Here is an 18,289-nt window from a genome sequence, read left to right as displayed (position 1 = left end):
CATCAGGTAAGCCTGGGGTGTTGCCTTTTAGATATTCTTACCAGGAATTTGCTGGGCAGTTACAGGATCTCATGGTGGATTTCAGAAATGCTGCAACATAACTTATTTCCATTCTTTATCAGAACCTATTTGAAAAATTCCTTCTGTTCGCAAAGATACCATGAGATTCTCAGTGGAAATGCTTTACAGAGCAATCAAATCTGTCATCTAGAGGAGGTCTGAACTTTAAAAAGTGCAAATGTGGATGGCATGCATGTCACAGAAGTGCAACAGCACTCAGCTATTGCAAATCCCATCATTGTGCCTTTCACATTTGAAACAGAAAAACATGTTATGCTTGTAAAACAAGGGGCTCCTTCACTTCTCACATCAGCATGCTCAGAGGGATGAATGCCCAGCTACAAAGACCCACACTCTCAGACCTGTGGCTCAAAAGTCAAAGGCCCACGTCAGAGCTCTAAAGAATAAGGGAAACAGTTGAATTTTCAGGATTTAAAAAAGTATAAATACCAAATGATATGTCATTGTCTTCAATCTGGTGGACAAGTATGGATTAAGTACAATTAAGTAACAATTCTCTTAGTAGACCCAAGAAGGAATGAATATCCCAATTCTCAGGAGTGGATTACAAAACAAGCAACTGAATTGTAAAACAAGGTGTACTTTTTTCTCTTCAATAAATTAACTTACTGCAAGTCCACTTGTATTAAGTCTATTTGATTCCACCACAAAAGGCACTGACTAGCAACCTCTAACAGAACATAAAAAAGCCTCACATCAGTAAAATAAGCCTTATCTGAAAACCACTGGAAACCAGGTTTCTAAATCGTCTGAGCCTCCCTTTAAACCACTTTCACTGGCAGAATACAAAACAAGACAAAAACAAAGCAAAAAAAATACACATTTGAAACACATTTGACTATCTAATAATTTATAAAAATTAATAAATTACTGTGAAAGAAAAATGTAAGTGGGCACTGGACCACCTTGTGATTGAAGACAGGCATTAGCTACTCTAACAATTCCCCAGCTTCTTTCATCCAATCAAACATTCTGCTATTTTGGATAGAAATGCTTTGAGGTCACAATTTATATGCAGAAAGAGTGCTCTACACAATCAAGACTTGATTTCACATGGACTAAACTGGCCTTACAGTAAATATATATTTAGAAACTTTACTGAGCAAGTAGTTTTATCCTCAATCAAAACCTGACCCTACTGAATGACAGCTTTAGTAAGTATAGACAGAGATGTCAAACACCACTTTACCCATATTACATATCTGTTTTCATCATTAAGAATTTTAAAATGGTACATTAAGTATTTTTCTGAACAAAGTTTTAAACACTGTTTTTATTACTGTCTCTCTCAGGTAGCTCAATTCCTGTTCTGCTGTTTTCAATTGCCTCATGAGCACTTAGAAGATCAAATTTCTGTGACTTCAAGATATCCAAGCATCAGTATGCAAGCCAAAATTTAATTCAGAAGCTGAAAGAAAATCAGTAAAACTACTTTTAGAAGGGAACAACCTTTACTTTATCTATCACAGTTTCTGCTGTCTGTAATTCAATTAAAAAAAAAAGAAAGTACAAATGTTTTTGACCAGAAATAGGGAAGCATAGAATATCAATACTTTTAAAAATGCATAAGGAAAAATAAATACTTAGCCAGAAGCATATCAGCATCCAGTCTTTGTAAAGACCCAACCTTGCAAAGAATGACCCAATCACCAGTGAATTCAAAATAAAAGTTAACTATTTTGAATAGATGTTTGAGCTAGTCCTCTATCAGTATGGGAAAAACTGAATGTTAAATCAGCTTTGCCAGGAATAGAATTTGTAGCTCCAGAAACAGCTTTAAAAGGAGAATTATGTCATCTTCTTAGGATTCAGGAAGGAAAAAAATTAAATGTTACCCAGCATCATTTTCTGCATGTACTACTCCAGTCCTCCATGCTTACCTTTGTAGAATTCCATTTTCTTGTGGTATAACACCATTTATAGCTGCCTGAAAAGAGAAAACAAATTTTGAGTCAAGCATGCAGAACAAAAATACATCAGAACTTTTATAGTATGTTTTAAAGAGTGATCAGCTTGCTTCAAAACATGTCCTAAAATGCTCTCTATTCAGTGAATATTCTTGGGGAAGATACATCATTATGTTATCTACATAAAACAAAAACCACATCTAAGTGAAAAACACACATGAGCTGAAGCTCAGACTCCTGTTTGCTGGATTTCCCAGGTGGAATGCCTGGGAATAAACTGCACTTTGGTACTCACCCACAGGGGACACATCACTCCCAAACACACTGAGCCAAGTGTGCACAGCCCCACAGAGCAGCAAATCTGATGCTCCCCCAAACACCAGCCATGGGCAAGCCCCTAACCCTGCCCAGCTGCACACCCCCTGCTCCAGAGCAGCTCCTGCACACCTAAACCTCACACACATCCCCCCCTGCCTCCTCAGGCTGCCAGGGAATCACACAAACCATCCCAAAATTGAAACAATCCTCAGGTAGAACAGGAAGTATTTTTTAAGCAGGGTTTATGCAGTTAAATACCATTCCAAATCATCAGAAGGCTTAACAGCAAGATTAAAGAGCTTGTAGCATCCCACTACTCTCCATTTTCTCATGTACCAGCAGCAATTTATCCATTTCCTACCCTCACCACTTCTAACATCCATCCTCATATGTCAGATATACCTGACCTGTTGGCCAGAGCACCTGGTGAATGAGTCTGGTCCCCAGTGCAGAAGGAAACACTGATGTTAGGCAGTTCATGGATTCCCTGGTACTCCAGGACAAAGTCACACCCTGTGACTGAACTACTGATCATCCTCTATCAACACCATTTGTACAAACTAACATTTTAAAATGCAGCTTAAGTAAGTGCTTAATAAACACAAAAATAGATGTAATCAAGATTTAAATGCCATGGTTTCTTCTTTTCTGAATATATAAACATGACTTTTTTACAATTTCCATTAATAGTTAAGGCTACATGAAGTCAGAAAGTTTTATTGCTGAACTCAGCTAAACTACTGTGATACTGCAATAAGACCTATCCTGCATTTAGAAACAAATATTGCATAAATAATAATTTAAAAAGCAGAGAAGGAAAAGGTCAGAGGTACCCATAAGCTACAGCAACAACCCATGAGGGTGTATCAAATTACAGCGAAAACAAAGTTCCCTACCAGATCAGTTTTTAAATCAGTTTATCCACTGTGCATGGCAATAATCAGTGGTTTCTTTTTAACAACGTGTCTCATTTATCATCATTGTGGTTTTTGCAGTCATACACAGCTCTTGATCGTATTCATCTAATAAACCTCCAGGAAAGAGTAGGAGGTTTTGGTTTATTTGGGTTTTTCTGGATTGGCTTCTCCCTCTCATACTCTTCAGCAACATACATTTAATTCCTGTCAATCAACAGATAAAGTTGGCTGAAAGACAAAATTATCCATTATTTTGCATCTGTAAGATACAAAGAGCGAATACAGGTTTTGTACCACAGAACCTACACTAATAAAGACCTGCTGGTGCAACAAAATTCTTTTTACTTGGGGAAAAGAAGCTGCTTCAGCTGTGAAGAAAATACAGCAATGTGGCATTTTCACACTTCTGTCAAAGCTCTGTCTCTCTGAGGTTAGTTAGAGGGGTTAAATACGATAGAGGCTCCAAGCTATTTTCTTTAAAACTGAATAACTCACTTGTTCATATATCCCCAGTTTTGTAAACTTGATGACATTTAAGGGGCACAGGAGTAAGAAAAAACAGCAGAAGCATTATGTACTTTTTTGATGGAAAGACCTCTATTAACCACACTGTAAAACTAAAGAGTCCACACACTGTTTGTTAAGCAAGATGGAAGACTAAAATAATGTAGACAGCAAATGGTAGCAGTGCACATGTACATACTGCATAAATATTAAATATCCATGTTCTAACAAGACAGCTATAAGTAGACCCTGCAAAGCAAAAAAGAAAAAGGAACAACCATCTGCTTTAGAATTTCATTGGGAGAAGGTTGTGACTATAAAAAAAAAAAATTAAAACAAGAACACGTTACTAAGGCAAGATCTGTTCCAGGCTGTTCTTCCCCAGTGTCAGCCCCCTTTGAGAGAGGCTCACATCTCTATGGTTATGCAAACATTTCAAGATATTACATTTTTTTGTCTCTCCAAACAGGGATCTTTGATCACCAAAACCATCCTGTGTGGCTAATTTAAAGTCACTAAAAATGTGTGTTACCCTCGGAACAATTTTAATAACCAGTGCATTAAAACTATTGATGGGTTATTAATATAAATAAACCGAGCCTGGATCATAGAGCTCCTTCAGCTCCCAATAACCTGCTGCTGCCAGTGATGCCAGGGACTCTGTGCTTCTGCTGCTCTCACACTGCATATCCATGAGTGTCCCTGCTGGATCCAGGGTATCACAGCTTTCTAATGCTATCACTATTTAGACTGAAGTTCACCTTAAATGATATGTTATAGAGGCTTCAGAAGATTTTTCCCAAAGCCAAGGATCCTAGGTGTGTCTCAGTGCTATCCATACATGAATTCTGCCATAAATGACACTGTCCCATCCCCAAACAGAGTCATTTCTGGTCTGATGACAACCTTCAAACAACTACCAGGTTCATAATTAAGTTCATTAAATTATAAACTGAATGTAGCTCTTCTTGATTTGTACATTTTGTTTAGGGATATCAATCATATATCCAGGAATTGGAACAGCTTATTTAAAAATTCATTAAGGACTGCATAACCTGGCCTAATTGGACCTGCTCTGGGCCAGAGAGACAGCCAGAAACAACTTCCAGTCTCAAGCACCTGTAACTCCATCATCCAACAGTGCAGGTTATCTTGATAAACACACTGTGAATCCTGGGGAGTTTTTAAATGAAAAGGATGTCAAGAATGTGGTGTAACACTGGACTGACAAGTGCCCATTACAAAGGTTCAAAGTAAAAGTATTTTTGGTGTGTTTTTTTCAGCAGCACGCTTCCAAGTTACAGTACTGAAACATATTAAATCCAACTTGTTTCCCGAAAACATAGGGAACAATAAGGCAATAGGGGTAATGAAAGGTTATCAAATTCATTAAAAGTTTGGGCAACATAAAAAAATCAGTGACATTCTGAAATTATTTAGGTACCTAAGGAACACCACGAAGCAGACTGAAATTTAGAACTTGTCCTCAGAGGAATATTAACTTAACTAGATTAGTCAGTTCTGACTAATTGTGACTATCTTTTATGAGTACAAAACAGTGTTAGAAAGAAACCCAAGAACCACCATTCCTTAATTGAAACAACATTGAAACAACCATGTCAATAATTTCCCTCAAAATACACAATTCTAGTGCTAACCATTTAAAAGCACTGAAGCACATCTTGGAGTGTCTCTCATGCCAGGGTTCTATGAATAATGTGGGGCTTTAGATAGCACAGATATTCAGCTCACAAGTTGTAAATACTCAGTGGTTTTCATAAAGCTTGAAGATAGACTGGATTTACCAACCACATTATTTAAAAGCAGAAGACTACATACACTGATTGAATATTCAAATGAGGCAAGGAGTTCCTTCCTCTTCACAAACTATAGATGGTAGGTAGTTCTTAAATTTTTAGAATTTCCAGAATTTCCAAAATTTCCAGAATTTCCAGAATTTAAAAGGGATGTTGAGATGAATGAAGAGAGGCAGGCCCACAAAAAAGAGCAGTTAAAAGGTTTTTGCAATGGGTGAGGAAGGAGCTCTTCCTTAGTGGCCACTTCTTGTTCCTCCCCTCTCGTCCCCAGCCTCCACAGCACACGATGGTTTTGGCTGACAGACACAGACACCTTAAAATTTCCCCTTTGCCCTTTTCCAGTCAAGAGCAAGAGGTTTAACAAATCACAACACAAGATCAACTCTCCAAAACAGGGCACTAGAAAACACATCCAATAAGCAGAAGCAGAAAGCAAGTTGGAGCAGCACAGTGCTGGAAGAACAATCCTTTAAGAGGCTGGAGAGATGTAAATAACCTGCACACCTGAGAGATGCACGAGTTTCCCTGGGATAAATAACCAAACCAGCTTAACACACACAAGCTGCTCCCAGAGAATTCCAAAAACCTTATTTAGGTTTGACTGCCTTCAGCAAGCGAGACTACCTGAGTCTACTAATCAAAGTAGAGCAGAGCTTTGCATTTGTTTAGCTAAAAACTGAGGAGGTTCACATTAAACAAACGCAGTCCACAAATAAGACCTTGGGACAGGGTAATGGGAACTGCCACAGCAGATGGTCCAAGACCCAAAGATGTCCAAGCAAATGGCATCAGTGCTTCAGAAAGTCACAGGGAATTGGAATGGAGTAACTTGCTCATGGGGCATTTTCTTCCAGCCCCCTGATTTTCTGACACATTCAGATTTACAGGATTTGTAAATTTTGTATGTATTCTACTTGAGGTAATAGCCTCAAAACCCACATATTTAATTATTTCTATGAAACTCAGTAAAAGCTTTTTCTGACGAGAGGATGCATTTATCCTGACTTTCAAAAATCGATATTCTCCTTTAAATGCTACGAACTCAGATTTTACTTTTGGTTTAACACATCTGGCAAGCTAAAAAAACAAAGTTCTGCATTTTGTGTCTTTACTGTTCATTTTGCTTCTCCTTCCTGTTATATACTTAATATCTTCTCAATATAAAAACAATTTCTCTCAAATGCACAAAGTTTACCCCATGCTGTTTTCTACATTAGCAGAAGCAAAGACAGGAAGAGGTGTTAGCTGCTTGTAGGACAGTATTTAAAATTATAACCAAAAAAAGAGCATTTTGTTGTTTCACATCCAGAACAAAAAAACCCTTGTTTTAATATTTGACTCTTTCAGCATTTCATCTTAGATTTATTTTTTCTGATTATTTAAGTGAATATAATGCCAAAACTTACATACAAAACCACACTACAGAGGGCAAGATGACACAGAAGACAAATACATTGTGGTTTTGTTTTCTGCAGAATAAAAAAACTCTAGCAGTTATATTTTTGAAATATTAGCCTGTATTCATCTGCCTGTATTCAGCATTAAGATCTGCTGAATTTTAAAAAGTGTAATGAAATACACTAAAAAGCCCTCATTAAGTAATCCATAATAAATTTTAAAAAATATTTCTTGTCTTTTGTATTTTATTATGTATTTCCACAGCACAAAACGGGTCATTAATAATACTCTGTCTACAATTACCAGTTTGTTGCAAATTACTCCTAATTTGGGCTAAATGTGATAATCTCCCTGACATACAATACTCCTACTCTAATTTTCTGCTTTCACATGATCAACTTCTTATCCTAAAGATTTAAAATACCTTTTTTTTTTGATGTTCAAACAGAACTCCAAATGCTTTGTACAATGGAGAGAAGGGTTTTTTTTAAAAGAAAGGCAACAAAACTCAAAACTGAACAAAAATTATCCAGAAAGAGGAAAAACAAATAAATTATAAAGGAAAGCATTAGTGAGACAAAGCATCCATGAAAAGACTGAAAAAGCAAAAGTGAATTTCAAGCTGCTTCCAAACCATAAATCTAAGCAAAGGAACATATTTTCACATGCAACACTAAAGCAAAACAGGAGAAGTGCAAAGATTAGCTCCTTTTGAGCACAGAAGTATTTCTTAAAATGAAACTAACTCACAAGGCTCTGCTATATGCACATATTTCAGTAATAACAGTAAATGTTTGGAAATAATGCCTCTCTAATAACTTTCTTTTTTGCAAATACTAATTTGGGTTAATTTTCAACAGAAATGGTAATAATGGGTACTGGCAGGTGCAAACACGTCAAAACATTTGCTCTGACCTGCTTAAACTGTGATTTTGGGAAACTGGATAAAAAATAAGACCATGTACAGACTTCTCTTGCAATCATTTTACACCAATAAAATAGTAGAAAATTCCAGAATAAACAGCAGAAGTTTTATAACTGGTGCTGACAAAAACATCCTGTAAGTATTAGTCAAACACTGCAGTCCACGTGGATTAATGCAACACAGGTTTGCTGAAACCAGCTGTATTAATTACCACCATTTCTGTATTAATTATCACCATTTCTTTCTGCCCCAGGACATCCAGATTGGACTCAGATTCCCAAGCAGAGGAATGTGGCTTCATGCAACTACCAAACCTCACCTGTCACAAGCAAGTCTTGAGATGTGTATTCTAAACAAGAAATTCCATGAGCCCTTCTGCAGAAATACCAATCACTTTAATCAGAAAGAGGCTTTTTACTAACAAGATCACCTTATTACACACACAGCTACTTTGAAACCACTACTTTCAGAGGTTACAAAAATTGACTGCTACGAGTTTAAGTAAGAAAAAATATTATTCCATTTAGATTTTTAAATTAACTCAGTAATATTTAAATAACAAAATTACTAACTGTGCCTCAGTAGTAAGAGAAGCAATCTCTACCTGTGTTATTTTTGGCAGGCTTTTCAAGGCAAAGGAATGAGTCAGCTTTTTCCTGTAGCTTATGTTATACTTGCTGGCACCTCCCCAGCTTTGCAAATCTCAAAAGTATTTCCAAGTGCTAGACGTGAAGTTACACCCACAAAGTTTATACAGAATGACAACATTTGTCTCCATCGTGGTTAAAATTTAACCAAAAACTGTAATTGAACTACAATGAGATGTCTTCTATGCATTCTGCTTTATTTCAGCTTGCTTTCTTTACAACAAATATACTTCATGAAAAGCTGCAAAACAATAGAATTGCTAATAAAGCAAAAAATTAACATTTCATCAAAAAATGCCACATGAATACATTCATACAGATGATTCACTTCATCAGCAAGAGGGCACGCGTTGAAATTGTTTACAATTAACACTCTAGATGTGGTTTCCCATTTCTCCCTACATCTTTGGTGGCTTCAGCAAATTTTTTCCTGTCACTCCTGCAACATGCCTAAATGCACTAGGAAGCCTTTCAACAGTTAGATATACTTCTAAAATTCTGAGGAAAAAAAAAAAACCACGCATTTTGCATAGTTTCTTAATTTTATATCGTCACTGCCTAATTCCCCAAACAAAGAGCAACAGAAATAAAAAATTCGTAACTGAATGTGTTTTCCTGGCATAGTGAAAGTAAAGAGCATGTACAGATTTCTAAGAAGCTTAAGGATCAGCACGTACCTGAGCTGACTCTGGTTCAGCAGGAATAATGGAAAACAAGCTACTCTCAACAACCCACTCAAAACTTATTGACACAGAAAGGGAAAGTGGAAGGTGTCTGCTGCTTTGACACACATACAAGTACCTTGGTCTTAGTCATTAATGTCATAATTTTGACATTAATGCTGCTTCACTTTCTAAAAGAAAGGAATGCTTATGCTGAATACCAAAACATATTTTATTACTCCTTAACATGTTAAGAGATAGAAAGCAGGAGAATCAGATAAATCAAAGGCTATTCCTTAACATGAATTTTGGAAAATGTTCTGAACTCCAGTATTTTTACCCCTCTCCTAGTTATTTAATGTAAATGTGAATGGCAACGCTAAAAATGCAAAGTTTAGGGATAAGCTACCTCATGACAATATACTTTTTGTTCAGTCTTAAAAAAATAAAAAATAAAGTGGTTTTTTTAAGTTATTCAATGTAATATACTAGCTCTTAGAATGTACTACCACAAAAGAAATTTCAAGACACAAGAACTCAGGACACAAAAAATCAGAGATACTGCCAAAAGCCTAAGCCCCCTGCACTGAAAAGCCACAATAACAAGAAATATCAACAGTGTTCCAATGACCCCAGCTGTTGTCAGCCAACTGCCTAATCACTAATCCATAATAAAAACATAATTATGCAAGATTTAGCTTAAAAATTTGGAAAGCAGAAAATCCCAAGATGAAGTGTGCAACCTGCAAGTTGTCTCAGGATTTCTGCAACAGCCTGTGCTGTACTGCTGGAGGGGCAGCAACCCAGGGCTCCCAGGACAGGCTAAGGAGAGTTTATTTAAACAAAACTAGAAACTGTTCAGATATTCAACACTATTGTAAGTAAATCCATTTTTAAGATACTGTGCTTTGAAAGTCTGATGGCTCTAGATGGTTCCTGACTTTTGTGGTAAAATCTTTCACAAGTAAGGTTCACTTGCAATATAGCCACAGCACTGGCACAGATGCTGGTTCTTAAATAATTTACTTAGTTCTTCTACTCACACAGTCCCAACATGACTCAATGACAGACTAAACACTTGTCAACCACATGTTTATAAGATGTGTGCAATTTTTAGTTCAACTAGTCACAGGGTAATAAACTACAGATACCTCATACCAGCTGATTCACTATTAGTATATTCTAGAAATTTGGTCTGAAATTTAAATGTCTCAGGACAAATGAATGCTAAGCAATCCCCACCAATAGAAACTACCAATTCAGAGTTACTTTTACCTATTAAAAAAAAGTATTTATAAAAACTAAGGTAGGTGGGTGATGCATCCATAGAGCTCCAGCAGCACTATCAGGTAGTACTGGATCTCAGGTGCTGCTTTTTGTTTATTCTCAGAACACAAAATTCTCTGGTAAAAGAAACAAGAGACTTTCACCACAAACAGAAATCTCAATTTATTAGTCCCAGTGCTCGTTTGATCACTATACAAGAAAAACTTGAGGTTACTTCTTAAGTAACCTCCATCTGTTATTTGAAAAGGAGAGACAGAATTTACATTTTACTTTACAATATTGCCAGCAAAGCTTTACCTAAAAATCTTCTTCACTCTCTGTTCAGAAAGGGAACTAAAATTTCATCTACACCATCACAGCAGCAAAATACAGCCATAAAACAGATAATCACAACCTCTTTGTTACCCTCACATGAATGAAACAGGGGTTTGGGGGTAGTTTGGGGTTTTTTAAAATGGATGAATGTGCATACAGCTATGTGGAAAGCCATACCATGATTACAACTGCCTACACACCTATATATTTCATATAATCTTCCATGAAAAAAAATACATTAAAAGGAAATGTATTTTACTAAAGATTAAGGCATTTGAAAGTGGGTAAAAACAATTAATTTAATACTGTTTTTAAGAATCAAATCTTCTGTACTACCACCAAGCTGCATAAAATACACAGCATCCATCTGAGCTTACTCAAAGACACAGAAATGTCACTTTGAAAGCTGCAAAAAGCAGGAAATACAGAGAATGAGAAATACAGCAATTTTTGCAAGCAGGGATCCCTAATTTAACAGAAAATGCATTAAAGATTTCCAAAGGGGATTTCTACAGTCCTTGTAAAAGACAAGTTCACATACAATTGTGTCCTACTAGGAGAGATTAATGCTGCAGTTGAACACACAAAAAAACCTGTAACTTCTGAATTTCCTGAGAGCAGGCAGCAGTGTGTTCTCACGGGATGCCCACCCACCAACACTCCCTGGGATTATCTAACTCAGGGCTTTCTCCTTCCTTCCCTCTGCTGGCAGCAGGGTGGTGGATGCTGGACAGGCTGCTCACTGCAGTGAGTATGAACCTGCTGAGCTGACAGGAACATGTTCCACAGGACACCAAGATCCACCAGAGACCACCTGTCTAAAACAAAACTTTAAATGCTCCCTAAAAAAAAGTTAAAAAAAAAAAAGGGGATACAAATCTCTGCTTCCAGTAGGCAAATGTGATGGTTCATTTGACGACAGGGAGAATATTATTACTACACTGACAAGCCTGTGTTCCTGACAGTGAAAATCCCTCAGATCTAGTCCTAATGGGAGGAATATAGCCTGAACTTCTCACTAGTCCCACCATGAGCGCTGTCAAATATGTGTCATATTCAGTATGCAATTCTAAAGTAAAGAAAACAGCAGGTCAGCAACAAAAATAAAAGGGCCAATGAACATCATCACCACAAAGTGCAGTCCTGGTTCCCAGGCACTGAAACACAGCCTGGCTGCAATGCAGGAGAGCTGCTGAACACATGGCATGAACATACACTGAACACTGGCCCACATCTAAGGAAAAGAAAGGGCTGTGTGCCAAACTCAAATTAATCACCTCGTTTCTGGAGGCAAACTAATTCAAATCAATCAAAAGAACATACAGACAGAGATCACACGGAAGCTGTGGCAGGGCAAACCAAAGAGAGACACAGACAAAAGACGATGTTAGTGTACCAGTTCTACCAGCTCCTACTGAAATTTGCTACACATTAGAACAAAAGGATTGTTACTGGTTAGAGCATAGTAAGAAATACAAATAACAGATTGCTGACAACTGTCAAGAGCCCATTTTTTGCCATTCCCACCTAAATGGGCACCTCCAAGAGAAATAAAAAATTGCCAAGTCCTACCTGATTTTTCTCAGTTCAATTTTTTTGTCTGTTCAGTTACTTTTTTCCAAAAGACATTGCATAGAGGTAAATACACATATACAATTTTTTTTTTTACTTTCAGTAAAAAAATTCCTGTCTGACAAACACTACTTTCCAAGAAGTTTAAAAGCAAGATGCAAAAAAACCCTCCATCTGTCTAAGTTATCAATTTAAAATTAAAAGTTCTAGTTGAGAGTTGAAGCTTTATAAAAATAGATGTTCAAAATATACAATTTCTCCTTCCAAGATAGAGAATTGCTTCTTGTCAGGTGATTCCTGGAACTCGAGTATGGCAGGAACTGAAAGTCACCCCATCTCCAGGTGCACTAAACTGGAGTTTTAAGAAGTCATACTGTGCTTTGATCCTCTACTAGAATATAGAATAATCAAGCCAAGAATAGCAGGAAGGCACAAAGGTCATTTTGAAAATAAAAAATGACCAGGGGGGCTTATATATACACAATCATTATACACACATTTACAAGTAAAGTGAATATTGGATAATAAATACCCCTCTCTCCGTTATTTTGATGAAATTTATTTTCTTCTTAAAGCAATGCTCAGAAGTACTTACATTCCAATGTCTCTTGGAAAAGACATGAAATAAAAACTATTTTAAACCAGGGAATAGGAGTAACAACAGATATGGCCATCCTAGAAAAAGCAGAAAATTAAGTGCAGTGAATCCTGCTCTTCATTCAAAAAACTTGTTCTGATTACCTGTACAGAAAATAAAGTCATCCTGCACATGAAAGACTTGAATTTTTCCATTAAATCTGTGAAAGGTAGAGCAGACCACTTCACCTGCTTTCCTGCACAGATTCAAGCACTGCATCTTGAGAGCAAAGAGCTCTCACCTGTGTAATAACCTCACATTCACAAAGGTCCACACTGCATAGGGTCAAGTCACTAATGGGTGATTTTCCCTTAAACTTGTACCATCATCAGAAACATTTCAATAGACACAGAGTTGGGGTTCTTCATACTTTTTCTATTGCTTTTACACAAAGTTTAAGATGTGTTTATCTGTCATTCTTACCTTCACATGCCAAAAGAGAAGGTCAGAGTCTAAATGGGCAAGCTATGAAACCATCAGACTTTACAACAGACAGAAATTCCTAACTTCTGCTTCCTCAGATGGTAAAAATTACTGTAAATTAATAGAGCTGAAAGAAACGACACTCAGGAAATAACATATCAGCAACCCTGGGAGACTTAAGAGAGCTGGATCCATTTATAGCAGAATGCCTGAAGAGATCATTATATTATCTATGTTGATCTTCTGTATCTCACAGAACATCTGAAACGTTTCGTCGCCCAGCCTATAATAAGCCCTGTAATTAGGCTACAGTGTTCTAACACAGAAAACCCCTAAGCTGCTCTACATGCTGCAGACCACCACAAAGGCCAAGGCTTATGCAGCAGAGGGGAAATAATTATTGGCAAAATTAGGCTTCATGATCCCACCAAGCAATTTTCACACTGTTGCTGCATATGAGTTCCTCTGCAGCACTCTTGTGACCGATTTTATTTTGAGCACTTGAACAAAGCCAACCAACGAAACATTTAAGAAAGACAGCTTCCCATACTGCTTCAAGCAGCTACTGCAAAACATATACAGCTACTCTGAACACTATAAAACATGTACAACTCTGAGATATTTAAATCCAGGTTATTTAGTACCAAAATGGATAAATTAGAGGCAGTTTATATTGTCTTAAGAGTATCCCATAGAGAGGATTAGAGATGAAGATTTCTAACTGGGGGTAAGTAACCTTTTAAAGTTCAAAAATAGGAATCTGATGTTTCAGTTCTAAACTGATAAGCAAAAGGAATTCTGTTTAACTCTTAGCAAAAACCAAAAGTGACTATTAGAAAAACTAAACCAAGAAAGGACAGCCTTACAGTTACCCCAGGTTTAACCTCCTTTAAAGGTAAAACCAAATGTCCAAAAGATACAGAACATAGTAACAATAACAGGAAAGACACTGGTGACATTTTAACCCCTAATACTAAATTCTAGCAAGACCAGGGGATGAAAAACGCAGGGAAAAGTAAGCAGCAGTGCAAACAAAGTAATCCTCAGAAAACACAATCCTTACACAAACACACAGCAGTTGTAGCACAATGTAAGAAACTTGTTTTGTGAACTTAACAACCTCTGCTGTCTCTGTGCATTCTGTTGTACTTCTCTGTCAGCCCATGTCAGTGCCCACTTCCCTGTTTCTGTTTGGGATCCTTCTGCTTTCCAGCTCAGCAGGGCTCCTTCTTTTGCTTGTGTTGGCTGAAGTTCCAGAGAAATAACAACACCCTTGAGCTGAGTGTCAGAGAGTTCAAGAAGCAACAGGTGCCCAAGGGAATCTTCAACCTGGGTCTTTAGCACGACTTTTTTTCCCAAACAGGAACACAGAATTGAGATACAGTCAGGCTGAGTGAAAAGCAAGAGTAAACAATCTCTTTACAGTTTTGGTTTTCCCTCTTTTACTGCAGCAGTGCCCCTGAACTTTGTTTGATGACATCCTAATGGGATTTGCTTAGCTTTCTACTTACTAGCCTCACAGATTTCTTCATCAAATACTTCTGATTTTACCTCCAACATCATAGAAGTAAAGGAATGGACATTTAAAAGCCTCTGAATCAGATGCACAAAACAAGATGAAATTAGAGAAAACAGAGATTGTGTTCTTCCCATTTACCTAATACTGGGGGCCAAAGGATGGCAGAGGAGCCCTTACCAAAATCATCATTACTTCACTACTGTCTTCATGAACTATGAAACAAATTCTTCATGTTTGGTTTTCCTTAGAAATAAAAGTTTTGTTCTGAGTTGAACAACATATTTATGCCAAACTAAAGGATTTCTTTAATTTTCATCTCAGCTAAAAAAAAACCCAGACCTTTTTTTTTTAGTTGAATTAAAACAAACCCTCCCCAGTTTCTAGGCACTGAATCTATACTTGACTACTCCATCTAGGGTATAAAAAAACCAACACAAACAAACAAACAACCTGCCACACCTGCACCACACACTTTTAATTCCAAAATTAAAAATGCTACATTTCTCCTAAGTCATGAGTCTTTCCTCAAGTTCTTTTGAAATGCTAAAACCCTTGCCTAACAGAGATATTTGATTCTGTCTCTCTCCAGGAACTCCTTTTCTTCAGTCTTCTCTTCCTTCATTTCTCTGTTTCTACCTCCTGGTTAGATTAGCAGGATTTGGCTTTCGCCCCCACTTCCTTTTTTACAAGAAGACTGCTTTTAATAAAAATGAGACAGTGTCCTATTAATGACAGACCCTTAGGGCATCTCCTTCACTTACAGTCTCCTCAATACTATATTTTTAATTCTACAACTTACCATTTCCTTTTCATAGACATTCCTCTCATTCATCTTCTGCCTAGTTTCAAAAACTATGTACCTTCCCTTCAAGTACCTCTTGCATTCCTAATTTTCTACCCTTTCTTACTTTTCCTATGCCTTTTTTAAGCTTGCACATTTGGGTTATTAATTCTTTCCTCTCTATATTCTACTTCTAGATCATCTAGCAATCACTAATAAAATTAAGTATTTAAAGGTGTTCTCATAGCTTTAGAAACTTAACTCTGCTTTCTGCTCATTCTGGAGTTTCAGATGAGACTTTCTATATGTTCAGACCATTTCTCATGGCAGTTCTCCCATTCAACCCAAGCTGCTGAGCATTTCTTGTAATGCACACAATTCACAAATCCCCCAAAACCACATCCAGCAGATCTAATGGATTGTACTGGGAGCTCCACAACCTGAACAGAAGGCACAAGGCTGCTCCCTGCCTTCCAATAAACACCTGGATGTTCAAAAGAGCTCATGCCACGTCACCATAAACTACTATGACAAAAGATGTTTTAACTCCATCACTCAGCACACATCTGGGTTTCTCTGTTTGAAGTCACTGCTGACAGACACTCCCTTTTGCTCACTGGCATCTCACTCTGGCTTATTCCTTGACATGTTGCAACATAAAGACTGCGTTCATTTTAACACATAGTTTCAAGTGTTGGGAGTTTGTATTGGGTTTTTACAAGAGGTTACAGTTGAAACTATACCCATAGCCAATTTTGGAAATCGAATTTTTTTTTATAATAACTTCCTGATATTTTGGATTGGTCCAAAAGTCATTCATTTGGAAAAGAGAAAAAAAAAGAAGAAATCAAATGTTTTGCAGTTTAAAGGAAGATCACTTGCTTTTTAATTTTGTTGTAGTTTACACTTCTAAACCTTAAGAAGCTGGATTAATAGTTTCTTTATTTACTAATCCTATGAAGAGTCTTAAAACACCTAAGACTAATTTGGTTGATTTTAGTGGTTTCCTGCTATTTGCACATTGAACCTTGCTGCAAAATAAATGAGAGGTTTTTTCAGGATGAGTGTTTGTTGGGTTTTTTTGTTTGTACTTAATGGTGTCTGGAGAGCACCAAATCTAAATAAAGTTATGGCTTTAATCATTCTGCACAACCACCAACAACTGAAGAGCAACAATCCTAATTTTAAATTAAAAGCACAGGAAAATTTGAGAAAGTTGTTTTACCTTCCATTTCTTCCACAGGAACCTAAATCCTCAAACACCCATGTGTGTATACACAGGTCTTCTTCTAAAAACACTACCCTTATAATACTTCTTACAAAATGAAGCCAAAAGGAAACCAAACACAGTATGAAACATGGCTTTAGAGGACAAGAAAGAAATGAAAAACCAGAAGACAATCAGGGCAGAGCAGGGTTTGTACAACTTAGGGTCACAATTACTTGGAGATGAGGCTTTAAGAGAGCAGAAAGAGTCTGCACATAACAACCTGTTTGTGCCAGCCACGAGACACCCCCAAATTTGAAATAAAGCTACCAGCTGTCTCAGCAAGATGCCATGTCACTGTTACGTGGGGTTGATCTATGAAGTCATTTTCTTAGAATACTTACCACTAAATCCCAGTTATTTTGTTCAAGCAACGTTATAGCTTCATCAATATTTTCAATACCAGTACATGCCTAAAAATAAAAAGAAGCAGTAAACAGAATTAAAAGCATTGATCAAAATCAGGGTATTAATACTTATAATTCAATTCGTTTCAGCAGGATGGCAGGAAAAGTATAGGTTTTCCCTTTGTGTTATGAAAGGGTAATCCAGAAATCAGACTTCATGTTCTCAACATCAAACACTTAGATATAATTCCCTGTTCCACCAGAAGATTATTGTGTAACCTTGAGTAAGCCACCTAGGGAAGCAAGACCGAGTAGCTATTTGTAAAATTAGGACAATAGTGCTGTCCCATAAAGGTGTTTTGAGAATTCTACCTTCAAAACTATGAAGCACTCATGCTACTTTAAAAGGGAGCACAAAAAACCTTGAGGTTCTAGCCCTGTACTCTGGCTTTACTTACTTCAAGAAATCGAACACAACAGCATTTTTAAGGTAATGTTAACCCTCATAAAACCATATTTTGAACTGAGCTTAATTCCAAACACAGGAGCACCTCTACTCAGCAAAAACAGAGATGCAGCAACCTGCTGCCTTTTTTTGATACCCAGACCTTTTCAACTGTTCAACTTCAGCAGGCAGAGCTTTGCCAGTCATTCTGCCACATACTTGCTACCATCCACACTGAAGCAAATCAGATATATTTTACCAGAAGAGAAAACATGAAACAGTTAAGTTTCTTTCTGCAATTTGTCTTTCATCCTAACCAAAGCTATGCTCTGTATTCAACCATGTAAGAGGAGTTTAGACTTTTACAAGATCTGAAACATGATCGTGTTCCTCCTGCTCTACCACAGTTATATAAAACTGTGGTGTATCAAACTGTATCAAAAAAACAAAAAACCAAACCTTTTAACAGTAACAATACAGAGCTAGATAGCAGCAGCAAGCAGATCAGTTTTCCTGATTC

The 18,289-nt window shown here is 37.0% G+C and overlaps 1 protein-coding gene across 2 annotated transcripts in view; it reads right to left on the bottom strand.

The window, feature by feature from the left end:
• Positions 1 to 18,289, bottom strand: part of FAF1 (Fas associated factor 1) — a 153,989-nt gene that overhangs the window by 115,266 nt on the left and 20,434 nt on the right. For both annotated transcript variants that reach the window (XM_063407099.1, XM_063407100.1), the window contains 2 exons: positions 17,322 to 17,390; positions 1,962 to 2,008 (listed from right to left, as the gene is read on the bottom strand). In XM_063407099.1, coding sequence (XP_063263169.1) covers positions 1,962 to 2,008; positions 17,322 to 17,390 — 116 coding nt within the window. The remainder of the gene's footprint in view (positions 1 to 1,961; positions 2,009 to 17,321; positions 17,391 to 18,289) is intronic.

Source organism: Prinia subflava, chromosome 10 (genome assembly GCF_021018805.1).
Source record: "Prinia subflava isolate CZ2003 ecotype Zambia chromosome 10, Cam_Psub_1.2, whole genome shotgun sequence".
NCBI classification, from domain to species: domain Eukaryota; kingdom Metazoa; phylum Chordata; class Aves; order Passeriformes; family Cisticolidae; genus Prinia; species Prinia subflava.
The sequence above is the reverse complement of the archived record's forward strand: the minus strand, read 5'-3'. Positions and strand labels throughout refer to the sequence as shown.